The 26,181-nt window shown below is 44.9% G+C and overlaps 1 protein-coding gene across 6 annotated transcripts in view; it reads left to right on the top strand.

The window, feature by feature from the left end:
- Arhgef28 (Rho guanine nucleotide exchange factor 28) overlaps window positions 1-26,181 on the top strand; it is a 296,466-nt gene that overhangs the window by 237,582 nt on the left and 32,703 nt on the right. For all 6 annotated transcript variants that reach the window (XR_010063623.1, XR_010063622.1, XM_039102531.2 and 3 more), the window contains 10 exons: window positions 1,824-2,078; window positions 4,007-4,083; window positions 9,219-9,397; window positions 10,461-10,552; window positions 11,667-11,849; window positions 13,805-13,936; window positions 17,057-17,151; window positions 19,738-19,776; window positions 19,879-19,926; window positions 25,184-25,669. Coding sequence is in view for 4 of the 6 variants with exons in the window: in XM_039102531.2 (XP_038958459.1) it covers window positions 1,824-2,078; window positions 4,007-4,083; window positions 9,219-9,397; window positions 10,461-10,552; window positions 11,667-11,849; window positions 13,805-13,936; window positions 17,057-17,151; window positions 19,738-19,776; window positions 19,879-19,926; window positions 25,184-25,669 (1,586 nt within the window). In the remaining 2 variants the exon portion in view is untranslated. The remainder of the gene's footprint in view (window positions 1-1,823; window positions 2,079-4,006; window positions 4,084-9,218; window positions 9,398-10,460; window positions 10,553-11,666; window positions 11,850-13,804; window positions 13,937-17,056; window positions 17,152-19,737; window positions 19,777-19,878; window positions 19,927-25,183; window positions 25,670-26,181) is intronic.

Raw genomic sequence — 26,181 nt, 5'->3', positions numbered from 1 at the left:
GCAGTGAGGTGTGTTCTTTGGAAGGCGGTGATCCCCTTTGAACTGTGGGGATCGTGTGTGCTCTGTGGGTGTTCTGACGACGCTCCCAGCATCTCTGTGTGCACTGAGAACCTCCAAAGGAAGAGATTTGGGGGTGCTGATTCTGCTTGTCCTGGCTGCTGCTCTTCCTAAGCATGTGTTTCTGCAGCTGTAGGCTCCAGAGAGCCTTTGGGTTCACTGCCAGTCACCCCCCCCCCACTTCCTCCCTTCCTTTTAGCTCCTCAGGCCCAGGCACCTGAGCAAACACCAGCTGATTTTTATCATCAAATACAGAAAGTAGCTAAATTCCCTTTCATCTGTGGCTTCCAGAACCTATTTTCTGGAACTCCTCCAGACCTTTCTCTAAAGACAGTCTGAGGTGAGAGGAGTGGCCCCTGGTTTAAGGAGTGACTAGAGCGCCAGACTGTTCTGTACGCATACGCCTCACTGACTTCTGTGAGGCAGAGTGCCCGGGCCCTCTATATACTGTCTTTTCTTTTGTAATCAGAAGAAAAAATGATAAGTCAAGAACATTTTAATTATAACATTCATTAAGATCCTCAATTTTATGCTAATACAGCTTTGAATATATATAATTATAATTAATATATAATATTAATTATATACTATTGTATTATATATATGTATATATATATATATATATATATATATATATAAAATATACACACCTCCTGTACTTGTTTTTGTTTTTTTAAGAACCCAGAGGACACATGAGTCTGGGGCTATTTAAATCACCCTGTGGCTCCATTTCAGAGGACATGAGCTTGGCCCACAGCTGGCTTCAGTCATTAAAAATACAGCGTGGGAGCATGAGGTCACTTGGTTACCTGTTTCTAGGAAGGGAGGTGTGTACAGGTTACTCCAAACATAGCCTCTGCTTATATTACATATTATATATAGTTACTATATAATTATATTACACACATGTATACATATATGTATATGTATATGTACATATATGTGTACATGTGTGTATATGTATATGTGTGTATACATATGTGTATATGTAATACATATGTATATATATCATATAATGTATGCTACTTTTTTCTTGCTGTGACAAAATACCAGGTAAGAAACAGCTTCAGGAAAAAAAGGGTTTATTTTGTAGCACAGTCTGGGAGACACAGTCTGTCATGACTGTGGCAGAAGGGACATGAGGTCGCTGGCTGCATTTGTATCTGCAGATGAGAAGCAGAGAGAGAGAGAGAGAGAGAGAGAGAGAGAGAGAGAGAGAGAGGTGAGTGAGTGAGTTGCAGTTCTGTTTGTTTCTCCCTTTTTGTTCAGTGTGGGTCAGCAGGCCATGCAACAGTGCTCTCCTAAGCGAAGCTGCCCCAGGAACTCTCACAGAAGTGCCCAGCAGCATGCTTCCTGGTTAATTCTAAATCCAGTCACGCAGACAATGACGATAAACTACTGCACTGCTAAAGAGAGTGGGCTTATCCCTAAGCCAGAAGCCTTATTGCCAGCTGTTGCGTGTCTGCCAATGCCAATCTCTTCTCTCAGAGATTGTGCTGCTTCTCTGTGGTGATGCAGAGAGCCGCTAAATATTTAACTTAGTCCAAAGCCTTTCTTATGGCATCTCTGTTACGTTTAAAACCTTAAAAGGAACAATCACTTTTGGTATTCTGGATTTTTTTTTTTTTTGGTTCTTTTTTTTTTTCGGAGCTGGGGACTGAACCCAGGGCCTTGCGCTTCCTAGGCAAGCGCTCTACCACTGAGCTAAATCCCCAACCGGTATTCTGGATTATTATAATTGTCTTTCTTTTTTCCTCTTCTTGCAGAAAGGACCGAAGAGCACAGAGACCTGTGTAGAGCTCTTGGCTTAATTAAAGACATGATCGCAGCCGTGGACCTGAAAGTCAGTGAATATGAGAAGAACCAAAAATGGCTCGAGATCCTAAATAAAATCGAGAACAAAACATACACAAAGCTCAAAAATGGCCACGTGTTTAGAAAGCAGGCGCTGATGAGCCAAGAAAGGGCTCTTCTGCACGACGGGCTCGTTTACTGGAAAACTGCGACAGGCCGTTTCAAAGGTACCCTGGCTTCGCCAAGGCAGCCTCTCCTTTCATACAGGTTACTCCTTCAACACAGGACAGGCTTTCAAGAGAAACACAGCCCTGACTTGTGGGCACACCTACACAGACCCTTGACTTGTTCCATTGAGACATCAGGTTGTGAAGTTCAGTAGGTAACTGTGACTAGGTGACACACACATTTGACTGGAGCTTGCTGTCCCAAGCAAAACCCTTCACATGTACTTTCATGACTGTGGACACTAGTGATGTCGGAAGCCAAGGGAGTTGTGAGCTCTGCACACGGTCAGCGTAGAAATATTCTGCTAAGTGCGGATTGAGTGTGGAGGGGAGAAATGAGGGAACCCTAAATACCATCTGTGTTATTAACACAACACATTTACCTGCACATAGGCACCAGGGTAAGGGGGAGAGGAAGGATTTATTCTATGATAGTTGTTCTTCCTCAGTGGTACAATTTGCTAACAGACTTAAACTCTGTTAGTCTGCTGAGGGTCCTGAGCTGGTCATTTCGGTTTCTCCAGGTCTTACACTCTAGCTCCCATCTTGTCTGTCCCGGACTTTCTTAACTTCTGGGGCCTGAGAACCTGATTTGTGCTCAAGTCTCCTTCCAGAGACTCTGGTTTTTACTGGTTAAGATCTTAAGTCAAGCTTTAATTAAGGTTTGCCTGTTCAATTTCTACCACAGCCTCTAAAGACCTTGCCTCTGGCCTCCATCTTAATCACGCCCTTAGGCAAGGGGGGGGGAATTATAGTCGCCTGAAGGTCTTTGCCCACCAGAGGATGGGCAGGCTTTGATAGAGGTTCACACAAAAGCATTTGCTAAAGATCAGCTTTCAGGGTCGTATTGAAAATCTATTCACCGCCATCCACACAACGTTGTTTCTCTCCGCCCACAGAATAGAATCATCTGTTTGGATCAGGGCATGTGGTGGTTCTAGGAGGAGACATAGTTCTTGCAAAGTTTCCAAGGGAAGCAAAGAAATCAAGTGTCACTCAGACTTGAGCAGGTTGGCCCTATCACTTGATTCGGAAACTACTCCCTTACTTTTTTTGTTCCCAAGACAGGGTTTTTTTTTTCTGTGTAGCCCTGGCTGTCTTGCAACTCACTCTGTAGACCAGGCTGGCCTTGAACTTGCAGAGATCCACCTGCCTCCGCCTCCTGAGTGCTGGGATTAAAGGTGTGCACCACTACTGTGCCCAGGGCTCCTTTACATTTCCAATTAGCTACATTTCCTCCTGAAGGCAAGAGCACGAACCTTCTTTCAGAGGGGAGGCCTGGGTGCTGACACGAGGTCTTGTTATGTAACTCAGGCTGGCCTCAAACTCACGATCCCCTGGCCTTAGCCTCCCAAGTACTGAGACTGCACATGTCCCGCAGTTTTTCATCTCAGGCCTTTTTTTAAAAAATAGATTTATTTATTTATTATATATAAGTACACTGTAGCTGTCTTCAGACACCAGAAGAGGGTATCAGATCCCATTACAGATGGTGGCTGCTGGGATTTGAACTCAGGGCCTCTAGAAGAACAGTCAGTGCTCTTAACCACTGACCCGTCTCTCCGGCCCCCTCAGAGCCTTTTTTTTATGTAGGACTTTTTTTTTCCTTTCTTTTTGAAAACTGTGCTCTTAAACATTTTCTAGAGCTTCACCTCTTAGTACAGTCCCACAGTTTACACCATAGTACCACATTTAAAAAATACACACTTGAACAACGTTCTATACATTTTCCCATGATAGATCTTAGCTCTCATAATGGAAGTTTTTTCTCGTGTGTGTGTGTGTGTGTGTGTTAAGTAAAAGTTTCATAGGATGTCTTTCATTTTTGTTAAACTGATTTAAATATCAGTCGTGAAATTAAAATAGCTGGTAAAGGCACCTCGGCTGCGGTTCCCTTCACTAATACCGTTGTGTTTCTGTCTTCGAAGACATCCTGGCCCTGCTTCTCACCGATGTGCTGCTCTTCTTGCAAGAAAAAGACCAGAAGTATATCTTTGCAGCTGTTGTAAGTACATGACCACGCAGTGCACAGTGTTTACCAGGTGGTGCTGTGTTCCCTTCAGCAAAGCCCAATGTTCCTAATTGGAAAAAAGAAAGTTGCTTGTCAAGAATATGCCCATACCGTATCCCCTCTGCCATAGCGGATTTCATAGCTGCTTCCGCACGCGCTTTAGTCAGTTGAAAGTATTGTGATGCTTCAGCATGGATGGCGAACAGACGCTGCTCTCAGGCCTCCAGCACCTCCCTGCCGTCTGGCCACCTGCACTCAGCTCTTGGCAATGGAGGTATCAGGGTCGGGCGGAGGTCATTTCCAGCAACTCTCTCTTCTTTTCCTTCCATTTGCTAGCCTTGTCTCTAAGGTACCATGCTAATACCCTTCTTCCAAACAAGAGAACCCCACGATTTCTAAAAGAGAGTGCTTTTTTTCCACTGTTCACAGTGCTAGGGAATGGGTCAAGGACGTTTTTGTTCGTACTACACAAATGTTCTCCCCCTGGGCTGCAGCCTCAGGCTTTAAAGAAGACCCTTGGTCCTGACACGGCTGCTTCTAATGACTATGGTCATTCGTGTGTCCCTTCCTTTTGCGGCATGTAGATCGGTCTCACAGGTTAGTGCATTTTAGATTGTATCCTACCACTGCAAATTATCTTATCTTACCCAGCTGTCTTGGTCAGGGTTTCTTGCGCAAACATCAGGACCAAGAGGCAAGCTGGGGAGGAAAGGGTTTATTCAGCTTACACTTCCACATTGCCGTTCATCACCAAAGGAAGTCAGGACTGGAACTCAAGCAGGTCAGGAAGCAGGAGCTGATGCAGAGGCCATGGAGGGATGTTTCTTACTGGCTTGCTTCCCCTGGCTTGCTCAGCTTGCTCTCTTAGAGAACCCAGGACTGCACCCACAATGGGCTGGGTTCTCCCGCCCTGATCACTAATTGAGGAAATGTCTTACAGCTGGATCTCATGAAGGCATTTCCACAACTGAAGCTCCTTTTTCTGTGGTAACTCCAGCTCGTGTTAACACACAAAACTAGCCAGTACACCAGCCTCTGTGTGTTCCTAAGGGTACAGAGGAGAAAAAAATGTCACAGTTAACTGCTTGCTGGTGTTATGGGGCATCCCGTTCTGCCCAAGAGAAACCAAAGCACAATGCTTGGTGTTTAGTGCGTATCCAGTGATAGGCTATTGTGTCTCTTAGCGCAATATTACTCTAAAAAAAATTGAATTTTTTTGGAAAATTCAAAGTTTTAATAAAGTGTTTCTTTGCTGTCCAAAGAAAGCAAAAAAAGCATGTCTGATCAATGATGTGAGAGGGAGGCACTGGAACCTGCCTGCCTGCGCTCAGCTGATTGGCCCAGGCGGCTTCTTCCTCCCTCTCCTCAGCACCCGGCTGCTGACGAGAGCAGAGGGTAGTGTGGAGCCTGACAGACACTCTGTGCCCCTTGACCTAGTTGGCCTTCATCTATTAGAGATTTCACTAAAACTTTCCACTTTGTCTACCAACCTTCCCATGCCAGTACCTGGGAAACCCTGAAAGAACACAGAGGAAACCCAGGACGATGGACTCATTGTAATTAACCTATGCGCTGTTGGGGGCCAAGCTGAAGAGACATTTTCACATCGCACCACTGTAGAAAAGATTTCATTAGATCCAATCACCTGAAAAGAGGTGAATCCTGCTTCTTGAGTGGTCTAATCCTCCCAGGCTGATCAGGAGTTAGGCATAAGACAAGGGCAGACCGTGTTTCCTAGAAAGGGAGTTAAATGCAGATTCGGGTCTAGCTGTGATGTTGATTTGAGGTCTGACGTGACTCCTTGGTTTATGTGTGCCATCTGTGGAGGAGAAGCAGGGCTAGGGATGCAACCCACCAAATACCAGACTGGGAGTGTGCAGCCTTAGCTCCCTTGGGTAAACGCTCTGGTCATGGAAACCAGAACATTGCTGTCGGTGCTGCTTCTAGTAGTCTGATACAGACATGCATAAGGTGATGTTGAAGAGCAAAGGAGAAAATATTCTCTTACCTTTTGAGAGTCAAGTGTACCCTACTTTGAGTTCACATGTTTCCTTACTGCGTTTATCTGAGAGCAGCCTATCTCCAAAGCCTCTCACAGTGATTGTCTGAGGGGAATGAATCATTAGCTCGGAGGCTGCACACGTCTGCATTTCCTGGTTCCCACTGTAATGTTTAGAAATTTGTCCTCATACTAGGACCCATAGTCGAGAGTCCTCATTTCCTTTGCCCAGAAGAAAAGAATCTTAATAGGACATCTGAAATGGACACCATCTCCTTCTGATAAAGGGGATGTAGAAGACATGATGAATTTGGAAACTACTGGAAGTATATCAAAGCAATAAGAGGAGAAAGTACTGTCCTTACAGGAGAGTACTGCTGTGCATGCATGCGCGTGTGTGTGCGTGCATCTCTCTCTCTCTCTCTCTCTCTCTCTCTCTCTCTCTCTCTCTCTCTATCCCTCCGTGTGTGTGTATGTATGCATGTGTGCAATTACCCTCAGAGACCAGAAAAGGCTGTCAGATCGCTGGAGCCAGCATCATGGGTGTTCGTAAGCCACCTGATATGGGTTCTGGGAGGCAAAATCTGAGTCCTCTGAAAGATTTACTGTTCTCTACCCCGGAGTCATCCCTCTGACTCCAATGTAATTTTTTTTTTTAAAAATCATTCAGCTAGAAATGGAATCTAGAATAAAGTTGGAATATGGCACCCAGGAAGACTATCTTGACTATTAAAGAAGGAGATTTCAATATTGAAACAGTAGAAAAGAGAAGATGAACATGTTCGTCTATGAGTTAACTTCAAAATAGGAGACAAGCTTGGGGAGTTTTTGCCTCAGTGGAACCACAAGCACCAGTGGAGATGGGGTAGCAGTTGGGCTGGAAGTGGCCTCTCCTTTCCTCGTCCCCTTTATCAGAAGGAGATGGCATCCATTTCAGATGTCCGCAGAGGTGTAAATGAAGTCAGCAGTGAGTGTGATAAGGACACCGACAAGCAGTGGGGACTGTCCTCAGCTAGTGAGGTGCAGGCCTAGTGTCATGGTGATCATGCTTACTGAGCTACAGCTGACATTTATAAATTAAACGAGGATATGGTCCGGGACAGCCAGTCTTCTGCTTCTGCTAAGCACCTCTAGCTCTAGGGTATTTCTAAATGGTGGAATTCCTACCCACAATGTTGGTAACATCATCATCATCATCACCACCACCACCACCACCACCATCATCATCATCTCATCATCATCATCATCAACAACAACGACAATGGCTTAAACATGCTATGGTACAAACAAAATATCCCTGCAAGCCACATGAGGCCCTTGCATCATCAGTGTGATGTGTTCAGAGCTGATGTGTTGCCTTCATTCCCGGGGACGGTGAACCTTGTTTATCACTAGTATTTATAGAGTTAATATGAAACGATGTCAAGCATGCCCTCGATGCCTTCTGGTTGCTATGGGTTTAATTCATCTCCCTTTATTTATTCTTCTCTTTTGAAACATCTTGCCACCACCTCCCTTTCTCTGAAGCACTAACCAACCACTACTAATTTCACATTATGCCATATCAAGCAACTCAAACTCCATGTTGCATTTTAACATACTGCATTTTTATACATAGAAAGAGGACACCAAAAACATACACCTCCAATACTAAAAGGGATCTTAATAATACTTAAGAGGACTTCTCTATTCCAGAGGGCAGGCCGATTTACCTTCCGTTTCCAGAGGCCAAATGTAAGACTGGGTAGACCAGTAGTCTGTTCCATCATGATGTCTCCCCCTCCCCCACTGCTCTGAAAAACATGAAAAACACTCCAGAGATGCCTCGGCCAGTAACACCAGATGCAGCCCAGGCATCTGAGAAGTCACTAGTGGAGAATATAGAATGGCAAACTGTGGATAAAGCCTTCGCTCAGTACACAAGGGACAAACAAAACCACATGCTGTAGTCATCTCTGTAGACAGTGGTGGGATCCGCAGACCAAAGCAGACTCCATAACTCCCACGTAGTTTCTCATCCTGCAGATGCTCCTTTGGCCCTTTTTTTAACCAAGGCTCTTGAGCCAGGTGTGGGACTATTAACATTGTCAACTACGTGGCTCCAGGGCACAGCTTGGAGGTCCTGCAAGACCACAGTAAATGCTGGTAAAAGTTATTTCCTTATACCTTGGACATTAACTCTTAAAGACTTTCTTCCAATTTCCCAGATGGAATTACGTTAAATCCATTCTGTAGACATCAATCGCATGCCTGTCCTGTGCAAGGCATGTGTCTGGCGGATGAAGATGGGTTAGGGCCAGACCTGCTCACCAAGTGTTTGTCTGGCTGCTGAGGAAGAGCCACCTACGGGTAGAGCTTCAGTAGTTCTGGGGCTGAGATCTACAAGGCTTGAGCAGAAGAGGCTGGTGATGTCTAAGGACTCTCGGATCTTATCTGCCCGTTTCCACATTTTATTTGATGACCTTATTTTCTAGGGTTTGGTTTCTATCATGGTCTTTTAATTACTGACAAATCCGATGGGTTCCAGGTCCCCATCCTTCCTTCCCAATCTCATTGTAATGTCAGATATACCTTTTTTTAAATTCCCTTCTTCAACTACAGAGGTTTCATTTTTTTTTCCCTCACTCTCTGCTCTTTTTAAAATTGCTCTTTGAAATTACAAATCTTAAAAAAAAATACTTATTATCTTTTAAAATCTGTACGTCCCTGTGTGGGTATAAATCTGTACTGTGGAGACCAGAGGAAGGCATTCTATCTCCTGGAGCTAGAATTATAGGTGGTTTTGAGCAACCCAATGTAGGTCCTGGGGACCAAAGTCAGGCCCTCTGCAAAAATAGCATTTTCTGTTAACCACTGAGCCATCTTTTCAACCTCTAACCTGCCAACCTTAAGGGTAATTATCCCCCTCAGTCCTCATTCTCCATTTGCTTTGGTTTGAGTAAGAACTGCCCTCTACAGGCTCCCGTGCTGAATGCTGTCTTCAGTTGCTTGTGCCAAACACTGTCCTAGCCAGGGGAGAGCTAATGTGACATTTGTCTGTTCTCCGCTGGAGACCCTTTGAACTTCCGAAGCTCTTCTCTTGGTTTAGAGACAGCACAGTTTCACCTGTGCATCCTCTCGATTCTCACAGGACCAGAAGCCTTCAGTTATTTCCCTTCAGAAGCTCATCGCTAGGGAAGTCGCCAACGAGGAGAGAGGCATGTTTCTCATCAGTGCTTCGTCAGCGGGTCCCGAGATGTATGAAATCCACACCAGTTCCAAAGAGGAACGGAATAACTGGATGAGGCGGATCCAGCAGGCAGTAGAAAGGTAACCTTGCTGCTGTTCATCTATGCAATGCCTTTGTTCAGTTGGCGAATGTATTCTAACCATATCTCCCCGGCATGAAAACTTTGCCTCAGCCAGAATTGCCTGCTCCCTGACCTTTGCCCCTGCCTGCTGTAGCATGCTGCCTGCACCCCTGCCCTCTGCACATCTCCCTGCATGCCGTGCCTCCCCGCTCTACCTGTGTGCTTTGGTGTGGTTCCTGCTCACCTGCTCCATGAAGACCCTTCGGTCGAGGTGTTCCCTGTTGTGCCTAAGATGCTGTCTGTCACACCCACTTTCTAAGGCACTGATTTGGGGCCTGCCCTCTATTTCCTGTAGTTGTTACATGTAGGTATTCGAGTTGTTTCTGTAGACTGGAAGCTCTTTCAGAGCAGGGACTGTGTCTTCTGTTTCTCTGTGTGCCCGAGGAACCATTCAAATAAATGCCTGGTGAATTTCAGTTTTCTCGGATAATGTATTGCTTGTTATTTGTGCAAGGATGGTTTTGATAAACGAGGGGCAAGGGTGGGAGTTATAGTTACTACTGGTAATTTGATGAGTTGGATGAGCTTGACATTCCGTAAGTTACTCCCATCTCCACCACATCTACCCAATATGGAGGTCTACTATGTGTCCCATGATCCTTCTATTCTAGATCCATCAAGAGGAGTTTCATAATGGTACAAAACCAAAAACGCTATTACCTTAGTTTCACTGAATGATGTAATGCCACTGTTGCTGCTGCTGATGGTGGTAGTGGTGGTTGTGGGGGCTGGGATATTTGAACCATCCTATAGAAACTTTGAATCTATGTTGGCATATGTGAGTACCCAAGAAAACTAATCTCTCAGAAGGGAGGAACAGTGAATTCTCTTTGTTCATTTTTTGGTGTTGTTGTTGCTTTGGTGTTTTTGTTGGTTTTACTTTTCATTTTTTTTGTTGTTGTTGTTTGTTTGTTTTTTGTTTTTTGTCGCTAGTTCTCTTGCTAAGTTTCCACATTTTTTCTAATAAGCTTGGAAATCCTTGAAACTGGTTTCAGTGACGCCTTGACTATTGTCTTTTAAAGTTGTCCAGAAGAAGAAGGAGGAAGGACAAGTGAGTCTGATGAAGAGAGGCGGAAAGCTGACGCTAGAGTGGCCAAAATTCAGCAATGTCAAGGTGTGTGTGCAGCTTGGCTGTGGTCTTGAGTAGCAGGGAAATCATGATGTCATTAGAGAAGGTGACGGCACTGGCTAACTGCGTGCACCCGAGGTCCACACCCCCCACCCTTCACCAAAACCACCGTCAACAGACATGGTCCACGTGACTCAGATGCTCATGCAAATTCAGGCAACACACATGAGGCAGTAATTATGGGCCATGTGGTGCTGGCGAAAAATGGAGTTTCTGCCATGTCAGGCTTCTGTGACTGGTCAAGGGATTCAACGGGAGGGGCCAGGGGACATTGCAAAGATAATAAGTATGTTTATCTTACTAATTCTCAACTCCAGGCCTTACGATAGAGTCACTCAGGGAAGTCTGTAAGAATTTCCTGTCTGCTCCCCAACTTCCTTAACTAGCAGAAGCAGGGACTCTCTGGATTCGATGCCAGTTAGGGTCTCTAAGCTTTAAGACTCCTGGAGGGGTCTGGGGAGATGGCTCAGTGGTTAAGAACTCTTCCAGAGGTCCTGAGTTCAAATCTCATCAACCACATGGTGGCTCACAACCATCTGTAATGAGATCTGATGCCCTCTTCCGATATGTCTGAAGACAGCTACAGTGTACTCATATATAATAAATAAATAAATAAATAAATAAATAAATAAATAAATAAATCCTTAAAAAAAAAAGAGTCCAAGAACACACTGAAGTCAGGTGAAAATTAATGCACACAAAGATGGTTTAGAAGAAGAACCATAAACTAGCTTTGGCTTTGACCAAGAAGACTAAGGCTTCTCAGCCCTGCATTCTTCACCCCTGGGAGCCTTCACGTACTCCAGAGAGGGCTGCCTCAAGTCTCCTCCCTGAGCTGGGTATTCAGTCTTACTAGAAAGATGTCCCCATAAAGAAAAAAATAACTTTGCGAGGTATTCCGGAATTTGGGAAAGGAGAGATGTTGAGTCACTCGCAGGAGGTCGCAGTTACGAGGGAAGGCATCAGAATTTGAATCTGGGTCTCTCTTGCCCAACAAAAGTGCTGGGCCAGAATGCTCGCTAAATCATGGCGACTTGATCTGCACAGCAGGCTTGCAGCAGGCTCATGATAACCTCTTACGATGGATACTCTTCCTCAGAGATTCTCAGCAACCAAGACCAGCAGATCTGCACATATTTGGAAGAAAAGCTGCACATCTACGCTGAGCTTGGGGAACTAAGTGGCTTTGAGGATGTCCACCTAGAACCCCATCTGCTCATCAAGCCCGACCCCGGAGAACCTCCCCAGGCAGCCTCCCTGCTTGCAGCAGCCCTGAGAGAAGGTGAGTTGCCCTAGAAATGATTTGGCATGATGGATTGAGAATGTGTTTACCGGGGCCCTATTACAAGCTGTGCACAGTGGCCCTGGTGCCGAGGTGTAGCCAAATGAACCAGAATACTTATTCTCATAGAACCTATGTGCCCGAAACTTCAAAGGTAAGTAAGTATGTTTGATTTGAAGTATGAAGTGCTATGAAGAAAAATACACAGAAGTGGAGAATCGTAGCGCTCTTGAGAGGGAGTGGGTATTCTTCACATTCGGTGGTCAGGACCACTGGCAACAGATGCAGTCATAGGCAGATTTGGGACGTGTTTGGGAAATAAAGTGGAGGAGGCTGACGGTATCCACGAAGAAAGCCTTGATGGAGCAAATCACCTGCTCAGACTTAGCGGGTGCTTGCTTGCTCCAGCTTCTTTCACCCTATCAAATCTTCCCAAATGCGGGGCCGGAAGCCATCGGTGGATACACTCATGGGCCCTGCTGCCCAGGGGAACCACAGCAGTGGAAGCACCATGGAGGCCACAGATGAGAATCCGTGCTATGTCAATGTCACTGGTCCATACCTGACTGCAGGGATTCTTGCCAGGTGGAGACATTTAAACAAAGACAGTTGAGCTCACACTTTGAAAAGCCCCTTTGCTTTGCTGTTTTCCCTCCCTTCTCTTCCTGAATCTCATCACCCTTCCCTGTAGAACTTCTTCCCAGTCCCAGTATCCACTGTGGTTCTCCTGCGCCCCCGTGTGGCCACAGCTGCAAGTGTCTCTTTCCCATGTTCTTTGAAGTTCCCTCCATTAGTCATCAAATAACAGTGGATGCTCATAAGTCGTTCCCTGACCCGAATGTGGTCTAAATGTATGGAGGATACTTTAGAAATAAATAATAAAGTAAATAGTCCTTTGGCCTATTCCACGTGCTAGCTGAGACTCCTTTATGTAAGTAAACGTGTCTCCTTTGAGGGGGTAGTAGTTCCCCAGAGGACTAGAACACAGATGGGATTGTGTATCATTAAAAGCAAGTTTGAAGAAACACTCCTGTGAGAAACAGCTAGTATCTTAGTAACAATGTTTAAGATCCCAATGCTCGATAGTGTGTGGATAGTAATTGAATTACAAGGTTTTCAGAATACTAATTTACTGAAAGCTACATTTGAGATATTTTTATACAACAGATTTAAAAATTATGTTAAATTCTCTATGCAGAAGGATGCTGCTCTCTGTTGGTATAGAGTGCATGGCTACGTAATTTTTCCGTAAGGGGCCAGCTGTAAGTAGTTTTGTAGGTCACACCCTTTTTGGGATATAGACCTATGTGTTCATGAACATGTGTTTGTGCAACTTTTATAACTATGAACGCAGACTGGGGTCATAGTACAGTGGATACAATCCTTGCAGAACATGGATGGAGCCTTGGGTTCAATTATTGTGTTGTATAAAACAGTCATGGTGATACATGCCCAGAATCCTGCCACTTGACAGGTAAAGGCAGGAGGGTCAAGAGTTCAAGATTCTCCTCAGCTACATAGGATGTGGACTACCCAAGGTTCTCTTTTAGAGGAAAAAGAAAAAAAAAAAAGAAGACTAAACCCAAATTTTAGTTTTCTGGGTTGTATAACAACAGTTGCTGACCAAATGTGGTTTATCGACTTTCGGTGGATCACAACTTCTAATCTTTTGTCACTGTGTTGCAACAAGTGGCCGTCTCTAACCTTCATGCTCAAAAGCCATGTTACAATCAATGGCAAGAGTTACAGCTGAATTAAGTCATCGACTCACAAAAAATCACAATGTTTTAAGTATGTTTACAGTTTTAAGTATGGATACAGCTTGTATCGAGCTTTATCTGTCATAGCCTGGGGCCCATGCAGCCCAGCCATTGCAGGTTGGACACACCTGGTAAACTGAACCCTCTCTCTGCATTGTTATTGCTCTAATTTAGTTTTGTTTTTCTCCTTCATAGCTGAGAGTCTGCAAGTTGCTGTGAAGGCTTCAAAGCTGGCTGATGTAAGCCAGCCATCTGAAGAAGGCCCTGGAGGGGCTGTCCTGGCTGACACACTCAGTGCACAAGATGCACCAGCATCGCCGACTGCCTGTAAGTGACAGTGCAGGCCTTGGCCGTGAGCCTGCGTACAGCCCCAGTGCACACGGTGGTCGCATAAAACAGATGCAGTAGCTACCTGATTTTAGGGGGACTTAATGTATTTTTTGTAATTAGAAAAAAAAAACCCTTGAGAATAACCATGCTGGCCATAAGTAGCTATTATATGTGACAATTAATGGCACTTGTATTTAAAGGACAAAGACTTATGTTGGTAGGAGGTACTGTTCTGTCCTCTGGCTAAGCATTGCCCCACCCCAGATCATACCCTGCCTGGGGTTTCATGACTTCTTGGATGAATTTTTGAAAGGACTTCCAAACCGTTTTTGTAAGGGTCCCTGCAATCCATTAAGCGAACAAGTGTTTGAGTAAAATCTTCTGGGCATCAACTAAGGAATCATAACTCAGAAAGCTCGAATGCCTCCCCTACCTGCATGGTGCACAGACAGGATAGCTGAACAATTCTTGTTCGGTTTTTATGGTACCAGGATTATAGAACCCAAGGCCTCAAACGTGCTAAGCGAGCCCGTCTACCACTGACATACAGCCCTCCCAGATATTCTTCTTCACGTTGGAATACATTCTGGATTTTGAGCAGATCTCATCTTATGATCCTCCTGCCTCTGAAGTGATCAGTTTACAGGTGTATTCCTCCACACTCAGCTGTTTGAGACGTTTAAAAATACCAGGTAGAGCATGAACTTAGCATCGTCACCGAACCCAAGTGTGGCGTTCTATGTATGGTTTTCAACTAAATACTGAATTCCGAAAAGGATTCTAAGAGCATAGAGAGTATATTTTTCATGTGAAGATGGCAAAAACCTTACTTGGAAAGAAAATAATATGTGTGATAACATGTCTGAAATAGCTTTTTTTCTTTCTTTCTTTTTTTTTTTTGAGACACGGCGTTCCCACGTGGCTCTTACATTGACCTCAAATTTACTATTGGAGTTGAGAACGGCCTTGAATTTCTGATTCCCCCAAGTTCAAGAATTATAGGTATATGCTACCACAGGCATTCTATTTCAGAATTTCTGCAACAGATCCCTTGGTTTGGTTAGAATGCCTAGAGGCATTTCCCCCCCCCCCCGTTTTGTTTTATTACGAGCACCCGAAATTATGTTCCCCTCTCAGATTCTGCTTTATTTAATCCCGGCTTTCTATTTTCAGAATGTGCACATATGGTTTTCATTTTGAACGGCCAGATTCACCAGGGGAGTTGTACTGCTCTGGGTGATTTCCTTCAGAAGAACCTCATTATGCCGTTGAGGAAGTGCACTCTAAAAATACGAGGGTGCGGGTGGGTGTGCTGCTCCCAGCCCCGCCCCAGGGACAGCTGAGAGGCTCCACTGCCCCTGCAGCTGTTTGGAGCACTCCAGGCCTTCTCCTCCCTCCAGGCAGGACAGTGAGGGGTCTCCCTGTCAGAACCTACATTTCAGAGCCTTCCCAAGGGATATTCCATTTGCTAGACCCAGAACAGCCTGCTGTTAGGATCAGGCCCAGAGGCATAGGGTGAACCCACATGCCAGAAGCCGTCCATTTTGGCTTGGCTTGGAACGAACATGGCACTCTGAGAGTTTGATCTCTATATAGTTGTAAGGGCAGAGGGACATTCCTCAAGGAAGGTTTGGGGATGAGAGTGGCTTTGCAGAGGGCTTCGGGGAGGGCCTTTGTGAAGCAAGCCTGTCGCTCTGAGGTTACAAGCCGAGCTCATCAGTATACTTACTGAAGGAGACTATTATAACCTACTTTCTAAAATGGTCAGGCCATTGGAGACCCTGTTGCCCACCCTGAAGCTACACCTGGGGCTACAGAAGCTCTACCTTTCTCTCCCTGCTTGGCTCCACATCAGCTTCCTCCAAGGTTTAACTGTTAATGTGAGGAGCAGATTAGTTGGAAGATGGCTTGGACATCTCTTTAGGAGTTAGGAAGTCGCTATAAACTGTCCCCCCACCTCATTGCCTAAGCAGTGCTCAACTTACAGCCACTGAACTTGGTGTTTCACTTGGTTCTTTTGAAATGGGTTCCCACTCGCACAAAACTCTGCTTTGGAAGAGGATTTTGAAACCCTGGACAGCTGCCACTTTCTAATGGGGATACAAGTGATCTTGTTCATTTAAACAAAGGGAAAATGGCAGCTCCTTGTTAGAAATAATGGTGCGTGATGACACCACATTTTTTTTAAGTTTATAAACATCATAAAATGAACATCTTGATCAAGGCCCTGGTCAGATATTGCTCCAATGAAGTGTGTGTGTGTGTGTGTGTGTGTGTGTGTGTGTGTGTGTGTGTGTGTGTCCCAGCTTTGAGAAGCCTGGTTTGAAGCAGTAAAAGGTAAACATAGCCCAGGTTTTAATTGAAATCTGTAAAGAAATGACTGCCAACCGAGGTTTCATGGCTAAAGGTAAATTTGTTTTTGTGATGGGTTTCTGTGATTTCCTAGGTTAAATGTGTACAGTGTAAGTGTAAGTGTGTAAATGTGTAAGTACAGTGTATTTAACACTGTAAAGTATTAAATCTTAAGTGGGAAATGTGAGCAGAGCTGAAGTGAGGAGAAACTGAGGCAGCTCTCGGTTTTTATGACTCTGAAACAGTAAAGCATTGGCCACCTCCAGCCTTCTTAGAACAGTATCCCTTTTGCCTCTGGACCTGCCTTCTAAACCTTGTCCATCCGCTGCTGCTCCTGCACTGGCCACAAGGAAGCCTTTTACGGACCTGGGTCTGCCAAGAGACCTTGCTTTTATTCCTCTGGGCACCTGTTTTAAATTACTTCTTTCCCAGGAGGCTTTTTCCTATTAAATGAAAGCGAGATGTAGACTTGGTACCGCAAACAGCACATGGACACCTGAGCAGAGCCTAAGAAAGAAGCACAATTAAAATGATGGGAGACAAAGGACGCTATTTTGTATCGCTTAGCCTGTAAGCTCAAAGAGAGCAGGGACTGTGGGCTGCCTTGCGCTCTCTAGCGCCCCCTGTAGGAGCACTCAGTATGTATTATCTCGTGATAACTTATTTTGAAGTGTGCCTCAGTTGTGTATAGAAGACCCAATTGGCTGGCTGATGTTTGATGTTGTCCTTTTTGTTTCTGTCTCAACGGCGTGCTTCCGGCATTAGTCACAGAAGGGACAGAAGGAAGAGGCTGTTGGGATGTGGATCCCCGGCTCCAGGGTGTGGTAACGGACTTGGCGGTCTCTGATGCAGGGGAGAAGGTATTGTTAATTGTTAACCAACTTGCTAGTAACCAGAACCTATTGCTTTGTATACAAAGTAACTCCAGCTCTCAGGCAGAGAGTGGATTGAAAATACTTTTCTGAATTGTTTCTGATCCATTTAAATATCTATATTGAAACTTTCTAAACTTCTTCTTTAAATGTTAGTGGTCTTTCTATATCATGTAAGTGTTAAAAAAACTGAAAAGTTATTAAAAAACAAAAGGCTTGAAAACCCTCATGTGTATATGTGTGTCTGCACTCTGACTTCCGGCTTACTTTCTGCTCTGTAAACCTTTGCTTATCCCCACTGCTTCTGGTAACTCTCTGCTCAAGAGGTGGCCCCGACATCGGGATGCTTCACCACCAGATGGCGCCCTTGGAGCTGAACGGATTTCCACTTTGCTTCTGTTCTCCACTGTTGACCCTCCACTCCTCACCCGTTCTCCACCTTCCTCTCGCAGACTTGGAATCCACATAACCACCTCTTGCCTGTGCCATGGTGTTCTCTGATTCTTGATCTGTGCGGGCTGTGACTTTCTGTAGAAATTACATGCATACAGCTTCCTATTAACTTCAAGTACGTGATTTCATAAGCAGGGGAGAAATAACACTGTGCTTCTGGCAGGTGGGGAGTCAGGTCAAGAGTTTTTACTTTGTCTAGCATTGATTTAGCTCCATTACCAGGTATTAATATGCCCAGCGTGGGACTATGGCATATGTATGTCATAGATGCAACATTTTACTGTTACATGGTTTACAGATATGTGACATAGGACAGAACCAAGCCTTGCTTTCAGAATTTCACAGAACAGCCACCTCTGATTTACATTTGCAAAGTTCAGAGGCCCAAGTTAATTTATGAATAGAGAATTTTACCCTACTTACTCTGATTGTAAGCTTTAAACTGTTTGTCTTAAATGGCCCCTGCTTTTCCGTGTGACCTTCACTTTGAAGTGTGAAGTGTGCTGCTTTTAATTGCTCCAAGGTTTTAGGGAGGAAAAATAATTGGTCGATGGCAGCTTAATTCTGTATAGGAAATGGCTTGGCTCCTACCCCTGACTCACTTACGGGTGGAGAAGTGAGTTCAGGTTTCTCTTTCTATTAACCTCTGGAAAAGCTGACACTTGGTAGGGCCTTTTGAGAATGGAAATAAACAGATACACAAAAAGATCACTTGGCTAAAGCTTTAAGCAAGAATGTGATGGATGCCTTCACCAACTTCCTTAAAAAGATTAGGTTAAAACAAAATTCTGAAAGAATTAAAAACAGTAACTCAAGGTAGAAATTCTCAATGATCAACTGCATTTACTCAATAAGACCACCAGGTGGCATACGAAGTCCATTAGAAAGACGATGTACGTGTACCTGCAGCGTCAGAGGTTTGAGCAGTAAGTAACCAAATGTAGCAAGCACAGTCTAACTCATTTACTTCTTCGTAGAATATAAAAATTGGAAATATCATGGTTTTTACTTTTTGTTTTCTTTTTGTTGTTTTTGTTTTTAAGAACTTAACCACCAAACCAGAGTGCTTTAGTCCTGGTGTCTCCCATACACTTGGGCAGAGTTCTAAAGCACTGACCTCCATCTCTCTCTTCTACCTTTGTCCCTTCCCTGTTAAGGGACTGATTAACAACAAAATCCGTACAACAGTGTGAAGGGAAAGGAGATTGGGCTCACGCGTCACGAGGTTAAGCTAAGTGCCTCCTTTAAGCAACATGGTTGACTTTCTTCAGGGCTTAGCATGACATGTGCTCAGAGGAAAGCCAGCATCATACAGGAGGCTGTAGGCTCTTGGAGGATAGGGAAATGATGGCTTCCTAGCTCATGAAATGTGGAGTTTATAGTGTTCGTTATTAAAGAGAATGTGAGTGAGAACAACTGACAGTCATTTCTCTGCTGAGCGCCCCTTACAATGCTAAGCACCATCCTTCCGTTTGCGGATATAATAGCAAATGCATAAAAACCTTACTGTTCATTGGTTTACTAATGAGAGAAGACAGACAACACGTAAGCAAATGCTTTATGCACTTTGGGGAACTAGAGCTCTCGGTATTTACACGGTCGCTGATGTTCAGTGGTGTGAAAGAGACAAAGTCTGAGGCATAGACCCCCATCCCCAAGGAGAAGATGGCCAGTGTCCTCCGACTTCACTCCTGGGCTTGAGCTGGCTGGTGATTTTTGAGGTGGGATCTGGAGAACGGGGACTAAGCGCCTCCTTGGGGCTGCCTCTCTCTAACCACTGGCTACTCAGGCATCATGATTCCCCAACCTTGAGATCAGAGCACTAGAGTCCCTGTGGTGGGTCCTGTAGCTTCCAGAGAACCAGGTGCAACAGCCTCCCCTCGAGTTTCTTCACCATCCTCCATGCCGTTGTAAGGGGTGGTTGGGCAAGAGTTGTCTGTCACGCACGAATGAGTAAGACCTATCTTGTCAAACGGCTGCTTCCTTCTCCAGCCTAGGAGGAGACAGCTACTGTAGCTGAGGTAATGGAGTTATAGATGGGGTAGCTCATATCGCGGGAATACTTAGAAGCTTTCAGAAGTTGAGCGGCTGCTCATTTTCTCGTGTTTTTATGTATTTTAGGTGGAATATAGAAGTTTTTCCGGTTCTTCACAATCAGAGGTGAGCTACACATGCTTTAAACATATCCCGTCCTTTCTCAAACCGTGCCTAAGGGAGCTCTGCAAGAATCTGACACACGTAATCTTTTCTATGCCCCCCCAGATTATACAAGCGATACAGAACTTAACGCGTCTCCTCTACAGCCTTCAGGTAACGGCTCTCCTGTACGTCCAACCGCGGGGATGTTTCTTTTCATGTACACTGCTGGTGTCCAGACGTCAGAAATTAGAGCATTCGAAAGGCCGTAAGCCATCCTAGCCGAGTGCCAACCCCCTAGGTGTCACTCCGCCAGACAAGCCAAGTTCACCCGGTTTTGTGATCACAAGGCAGCATGGCACTGTCACGTTTTACCCGAATCTTCTCAGAAAGCATAAAGCCTGTTCGTGTCTCTCAATATTAACAACGAGCCTGCTTGGGTCTGACACAGTGAACCGCTTCGGTGAGCGTCGCCTGACTTCATGTTTTCTGGTGAAAACTGAAATTCCCACCTAAACATGTGTCACCTCCACATCCGGCCTTAGGCCTTTGTGAGGGGCGGCTAAGTAATTTGTATGCCCTTCTGTGCTTTGGTCTGCTCGCTTGTCACCCAAAAGCAAATGGGCGGTCACCGAGGCGCCTACTAATGGCTCGTTACCTTTTGAGGAAGGCATAGGAAGTCACACTGGTGGTGTGAACTGGGGGAAAAAAAATCACACTAGTGGTGTGAACTGGGAGACTGTAATCCGTCCCTCAGGTGGTACGCACTGAGGAAGCTGCCGGTGTGCCCAGTGTGCTCTCTGTGGTGCTTAGTAATTTTCAATGCTTTCATGACAATAGTTAAACAGTGTAGAATTTTTTGAGAATAAAAATCAAGTAAACTGTCTGCAGTTCTAAAGAGAGAATTGCTTTTTTTTTTTTTAAAGGAGGGAACAAACCAACTAATAAGACAAGGTTACCATGTCGTGTGCATCCCTCCAGAGTTTAGACTGTTCCATGTTTACTCGTTGGCAACACACATCTTTCGGTGGTGTCAACTATATACAGCATGATTGTTAATGTATGAATAGTATCCAGATCTATAGAATTCAGTTCCAATGATTTATGTTTGCGTTATCGATAGCACCGAACATCAGCGTCCTTATGGGAAGTGTTTTTAACCATAGCTGAATGTTTCCATGGGCTAAAATTCCTATAGTTACTTTTTTGCGATTTTAGTAAACGGTCTTTTTCTTTTCCCTTCTTTCCCCTCCTCAATTTAAAAGCAGAGCGAGCTCTCAGCTTACACCTTAGGACTGTTAAAGGAAAATGGAGCCTAAATTTGGAAGAGAAAGCATAGAACCATGGCTGCATTAGATGGTTTCTTATGTAGATTTTGACAACAGGAACACTTTCTCATAAGCACTATTGATCCGAGCTCCGAGCTCCGGTAACAGCCCCGTCCTCAGTTATTAAAGCTTTGGATTACACTTGAGTATAGGGTGACACTAGTACCCTCTTAGCATTTTTCTACATATTTTGCATATTTTACAAGGTTTATAGGTCGCTCTGTCCCATTTTCTACCAAGGCCACCAGGTTAAAACATTTTATTTATGAACTAAGTGGATGAGAACGAGTGCTTCTTCTCTGACCAGGTCTGTCTGAGAATGGGGCCAGTCTCCTCTTATTTTAGGCTATGTCGGAAGCTTTATAATTGTCTTCATGCAGACTCTATAAATTAAAAAACACATAAGTTCTATGCTGATCCAGTTATGGTTGTTAATAAAAACTATTGGGTTTTATGTATTTTTTAAAAGATTTATTTATTATATATGAATTCACTGTAGCTGTCTTCAGACACACCAGAAGAGGGCATCAGATCTTATTACAGATGGCTGTGAGCCACCATGTGGTTGCTGGGAATTGAACTCAGGACCTCTGGAAGAGCAGTTGGTGCTCTTAACCGCTGAGCCATCTCTCCGGCCCTTTTATGTATTTTTTTAATATCAGCCAACCCATTTAACTTCAGTTTTTGTTTTAATGAAATTTCCCATAGGTTCTCTGGAATGTTTCACATAGAGAGTTTGAAAAAATTTTTTAAAAAATATGACTATTTTTCAATAATGATATCAATACTGCTTTGGGTAGATACAGGGTCACCTAACTTTCTGACATGGTGACATGGCACTGTCTATACGTGTGTCAGAGCTGTCCTGGGACACACGTGGTACCTGGACCACAATTTGCCCGTGCCTCCATCCTCAACCATGTTAACCAACAGTGGTTAATAACAGTAAGCTTCCTATCTTAGTCACCTCATGTGATGGTGACTTTACTGTCTTCTGTAAAGTATTAGGAGACAGGGGATCTGAGAGGTCCATCGATTTTGTGAAACGTATCAACTGAAAAGCTTCGGGCTTTAAAAAGTACATGAAGGTTGGGGATTTAGCTCAGTGGTAGAGCGCTTGCCTAGCAAGCGCAAGGCCCTGGGTTCGGTCCCCAGCTCTGAAAAAGGAAAAAAAAAGAAAGTTAAAAAGTCCATGAAGCTCTTGGGGCCATGACCATTGAGCATCTCGACTTGTGTTGCCTGGTGAAAAGATGTGGAGTTGTTTCTGTTGTCGTCGTTCACCTCTAAGTGCCGCCCCGTGCACATCTTTGGTTCAGAAGAGTTCAGCAGTCCACTGGCCTCCGTTTTTCCTCATTGGTTCTCAGCCTGTGGGTCATGACCCCTTGGCGACCCTTTCACAGGGGTCGCCTAAGACCATCAGGGAAGACAGATCTTCACATTACGATTCACAACAAGTAGCACAATTGTAGTTACGAAGCAGGAACAAAAATGATTTTATGGTTGGGGGTCACCACAGGATGAGGAACTGTATCGGGGAGTGACAGCATTCGGAAGGGCGGGAACCACTGTGTTCACTACAAATAGGAAACAGCAGTGTCTCCAATAGATTCCCTGAGCTGGCCTTAGGCTACGGGGTCTGAAATGTTTCTGTTTTGTGGTGTGGTCCTCTCTTTAGAAGCTGGACTTTTGCCCATTTCTGAAACGGCGATTAGTCCCTACGTTAGAGTTGGGGAAGAATAGACAGGCTGGAGAGGGAATGGACTCAGATAAGTGGAATGAAAGTCAGTTAAGAATTTCTAAATGTAAATGTTAAATGTGGAAAATCAATATCCCAGTCTTCAGTGCATGCTTGTGAGAGGGAAGAAAATGGCCGTATCCCAATCTCGAGCAGCCATGAAAAGTTCGTTGAGTTATGCCAGTAACAATCCTCACACAGAGCTAGAACCTCTTTGTTTTGGCAAAATAGTGGGCTTGACGGCCTCCCGGATACCCTCGGAGTCTAGGGTGGTTGAGTAGTGGTAGCATCCACTGTGTTCCAGGCCAGCAGGGGTGCCAGTGGTTCACTAATGCTAATCACCCCAGGTTTAAAGGCCACAGTGGCTGGTGCCCACTCTCCACGATGACATTGAGCTCTCCAAAGTCATTCGTCGATTTATTTTCCAATTAATTTTCAAATTTAAAAATACAAATTTGGCTTCAAAGGGCCCTGGTGAACACATTTTTTGAGTCTCATTCCAAGGCAAATACGAATTTAGAAACATCTTGGTTTGTGAACTTTCAGAAATATAGAAGAGTGCCGATCACACAAGCCAATGGGCAAGTGCCCATCTTCCCGGGGTGCGGGTTACATGGGCAGTTTGGAAACATCTTAGGAAGCAAAGATTTGAATTTATCCTTAGGAGGGTAATGGCTTCTCCTTCAGAGTCAAGCCATGCATAGGCACCCAGTGTGTGTCTCTTTGCAGCGTGTCCCTTCTGTTCCTTCTTGCTTTCGAATGGGAACTTTCAAAATTAAAGGCTTTCAAGAACATTCATTCGCCGTCGCTTCGTTGTTGGTTTGGTTTACTGGCATCATTTCAGATCCTGGTAGTTCTCTCCCGTGATGTGGCTAAGTTCTTCTTAGATACTGTGACTCAGAACGGTTCGTGAATGTCAGTCATGGCTGCTGGGATCCAGAGTGCCTATTTTCCCTTAACTGTAGCTGCCCCCTGTTAGCAATCAGGTAAACCATGACTTTAAGCTCTGATTTGTATAACCTTCTCGCTCTGATGCTAAAACCTAGCAGTAAGGAGACTAGATCGACTGACTTCCATAGCTCCTAAAAGCAGCATTAACTGCAATTCTCAGGCATTATGCTATAAAAAGACTATTTGCCAAAAGTCTCCAAATAGTTGACTTTTATTTTTATGTCTTCATGAAAGCAATATATAAAGCTCAAGTAATTTCTGGTTTGGGACTCAAATAAAGGATCCTACTGTGTTTATATAGATTCTTAAATTCCCACGAATGATTGAGCGGGGACCTCAGAAGGAGAATGAGAACAGAACGGGGATTCAGAGCGTTGTGAATTTGCACACCAAGTTCCTACCCAAAGGAGTGACTCAAATACAACCCAACAACCAGCAGCCAGTCACTTCTCCGACAGCAAGAATGAGAACAATCACCCCTCTGTAGCTGTGAGGTTTTTATCCTAGGTTGAAACCTAACCAACCTTGGATCAAAAAGACGGAAAAGTCAGTTCCAGAGACTCCAGGGAAGCAGCTGGCGTCCACCCCTCCCCGTGTGAAGGATGGCGCATTAGGGGTCGCAAGCAATCTAAGGGCAACTCAGAGCGTTGGGCGTGGTGGGGGGATGGGTAGGTTATGTCTTACTACTAAGCCATTTCAGTTAAGGACTTGAGCACCAAGTCTTGATTAGCCACTGGAGTATCGAACCAAACTCTCTTAGATATGAAAGGCCAGCAATATTGATGGTATATATTATTGTATATGTATATATTAATATATATGCTTTCCTGTAAACATTCTCAAGTTGTACTGATAGGAAAACGTAGGCAAGCCTATTTCAAAGCTCAGTGTGCCTTGGATCTAAGTTGGGAAGGGGCAGGATATAAAAATAAGCAAGCAAGCATTCCACGTTTTAGAGGTCTTTCTGATCAAGAGGTTAAACAGTCAACAAGCTGTGTGAGCTTTGTGTCTTATTGGCAAAGTACCTAAGTAACAAGCTAGACGAGGGAAAGTCGGCGCTGTCCCCTGGTTTCAGTACATGGACACTTGGTGCCACTGCTCTGGGGAAAGCAGAACTTCATGGTGGGGAGACTATGGGCTGGGTCCCAGTATCCCCTACCAGGATGGACACACACAGGCACGTACACACACGTGCACGTGCACAGAGGCACAGACACAGGCACACCCAGTCCATCCCCACTTATCCATGACCATCTACTAAACCTATCTCTTAAAGGTTTTGCCTTCTCCCACGAGCTCTATAGCAAACCACCAGGCCTTGAACCCATAGCATTTGGGATCCCATTCCCAACCCATATGTAACACAAATCTGTACTTAACTCATTTGGTTTCTTCTCCATTCCCCACCCCCACCCAGGCTGCCTTGACCATCCAGGACAGCCACATTGAGATCCACAAGCTAGTTCTACAGCAGCAGGAGAGCTTGGCCCCTAGCCACTCCTTCCGAGGTGGCCCCTTGCAAGACCAGGAGAAATCCCGTTACCTGGAAAAGCATCGTGAAGAGCTGGCCAACATCCACAAGCTCCAGTACCAGTTCCAACAAGAGCAGCGGCGTTGGCACCGCACATGTGACCAGCAACAGCGTGAGCAGGAGGCCCAAGAGAGCTGGCTGCAGGCACGGGAACGTGAGTGCCAGTCGCAGGAGGAATTACTGCTGCGCCACCGTAGCGAACTGGACCACCAACTCCAGGAGTACCAGCAGAACCTCGAGCGGTTGCGGGAGGGCCAGAGGATGGTGGAGAGGGAGAGGCAGAGGATGCGTGACCAGCAGGGTCTGCTGGGCCACTGTAAGCATAGTCGCCAGAGGAGCCTCCCAGCCGTCTTCTCTCCGGGGAGCAAAGAGGTATGCCTTAGCCCTGTGTACCCTGGGCTTACCCAAATGTCTGAGTTCCTGGTTCCTCTGGAAGAGCTCACAAAAGTGTCTCAGTTTGGGGGGGAGGGGGCGGAGGGCAATATTGTTTAGAGCTAATTTATCTGTACTTGAATACAGAAAATTTAAGATCCTAGGCTTTTGGGGGGTTGGGGGTGGGGGATATGTGCTCTGAGACACCCGTACCCTAAGGAAAGGATGGAATTGCCCCAATAAGATAAGGGTGAGTTGGTCTGGAGGCACACCCATTGTGAGCATGTTGGTTTCTTGGTATTTGAAGGACTCATAAATGATCTCTTGCGACAGACTAATAATAACCTATTATATTGTATGGCGTGTGTGTTTTTATAGATCATTTAGCTCTTCGTGTGTAAGTATTGAACTGGACAACTACTGTAGGAAGCTTATTTGCTCTTTGAAAAGTTAGATATAGGGAGTTCAAAATCCATTCCACTAAAAAGTTATCGTGAGCCGTCCCAATGAAG

The sequence above is a fragment of the Rattus norvegicus genome, chromosome 2 (genome assembly GCF_036323735.1).
Source record: "Rattus norvegicus strain BN/NHsdMcwi chromosome 2, GRCr8, whole genome shotgun sequence".
NCBI lineage: Eukaryota > Metazoa > Chordata > Mammalia > Rodentia > Muridae > Rattus > Rattus norvegicus.
The sequence above is the reverse complement of the archived record's forward strand: the minus strand, read 5'-3'. Positions and strand labels throughout refer to the sequence as shown.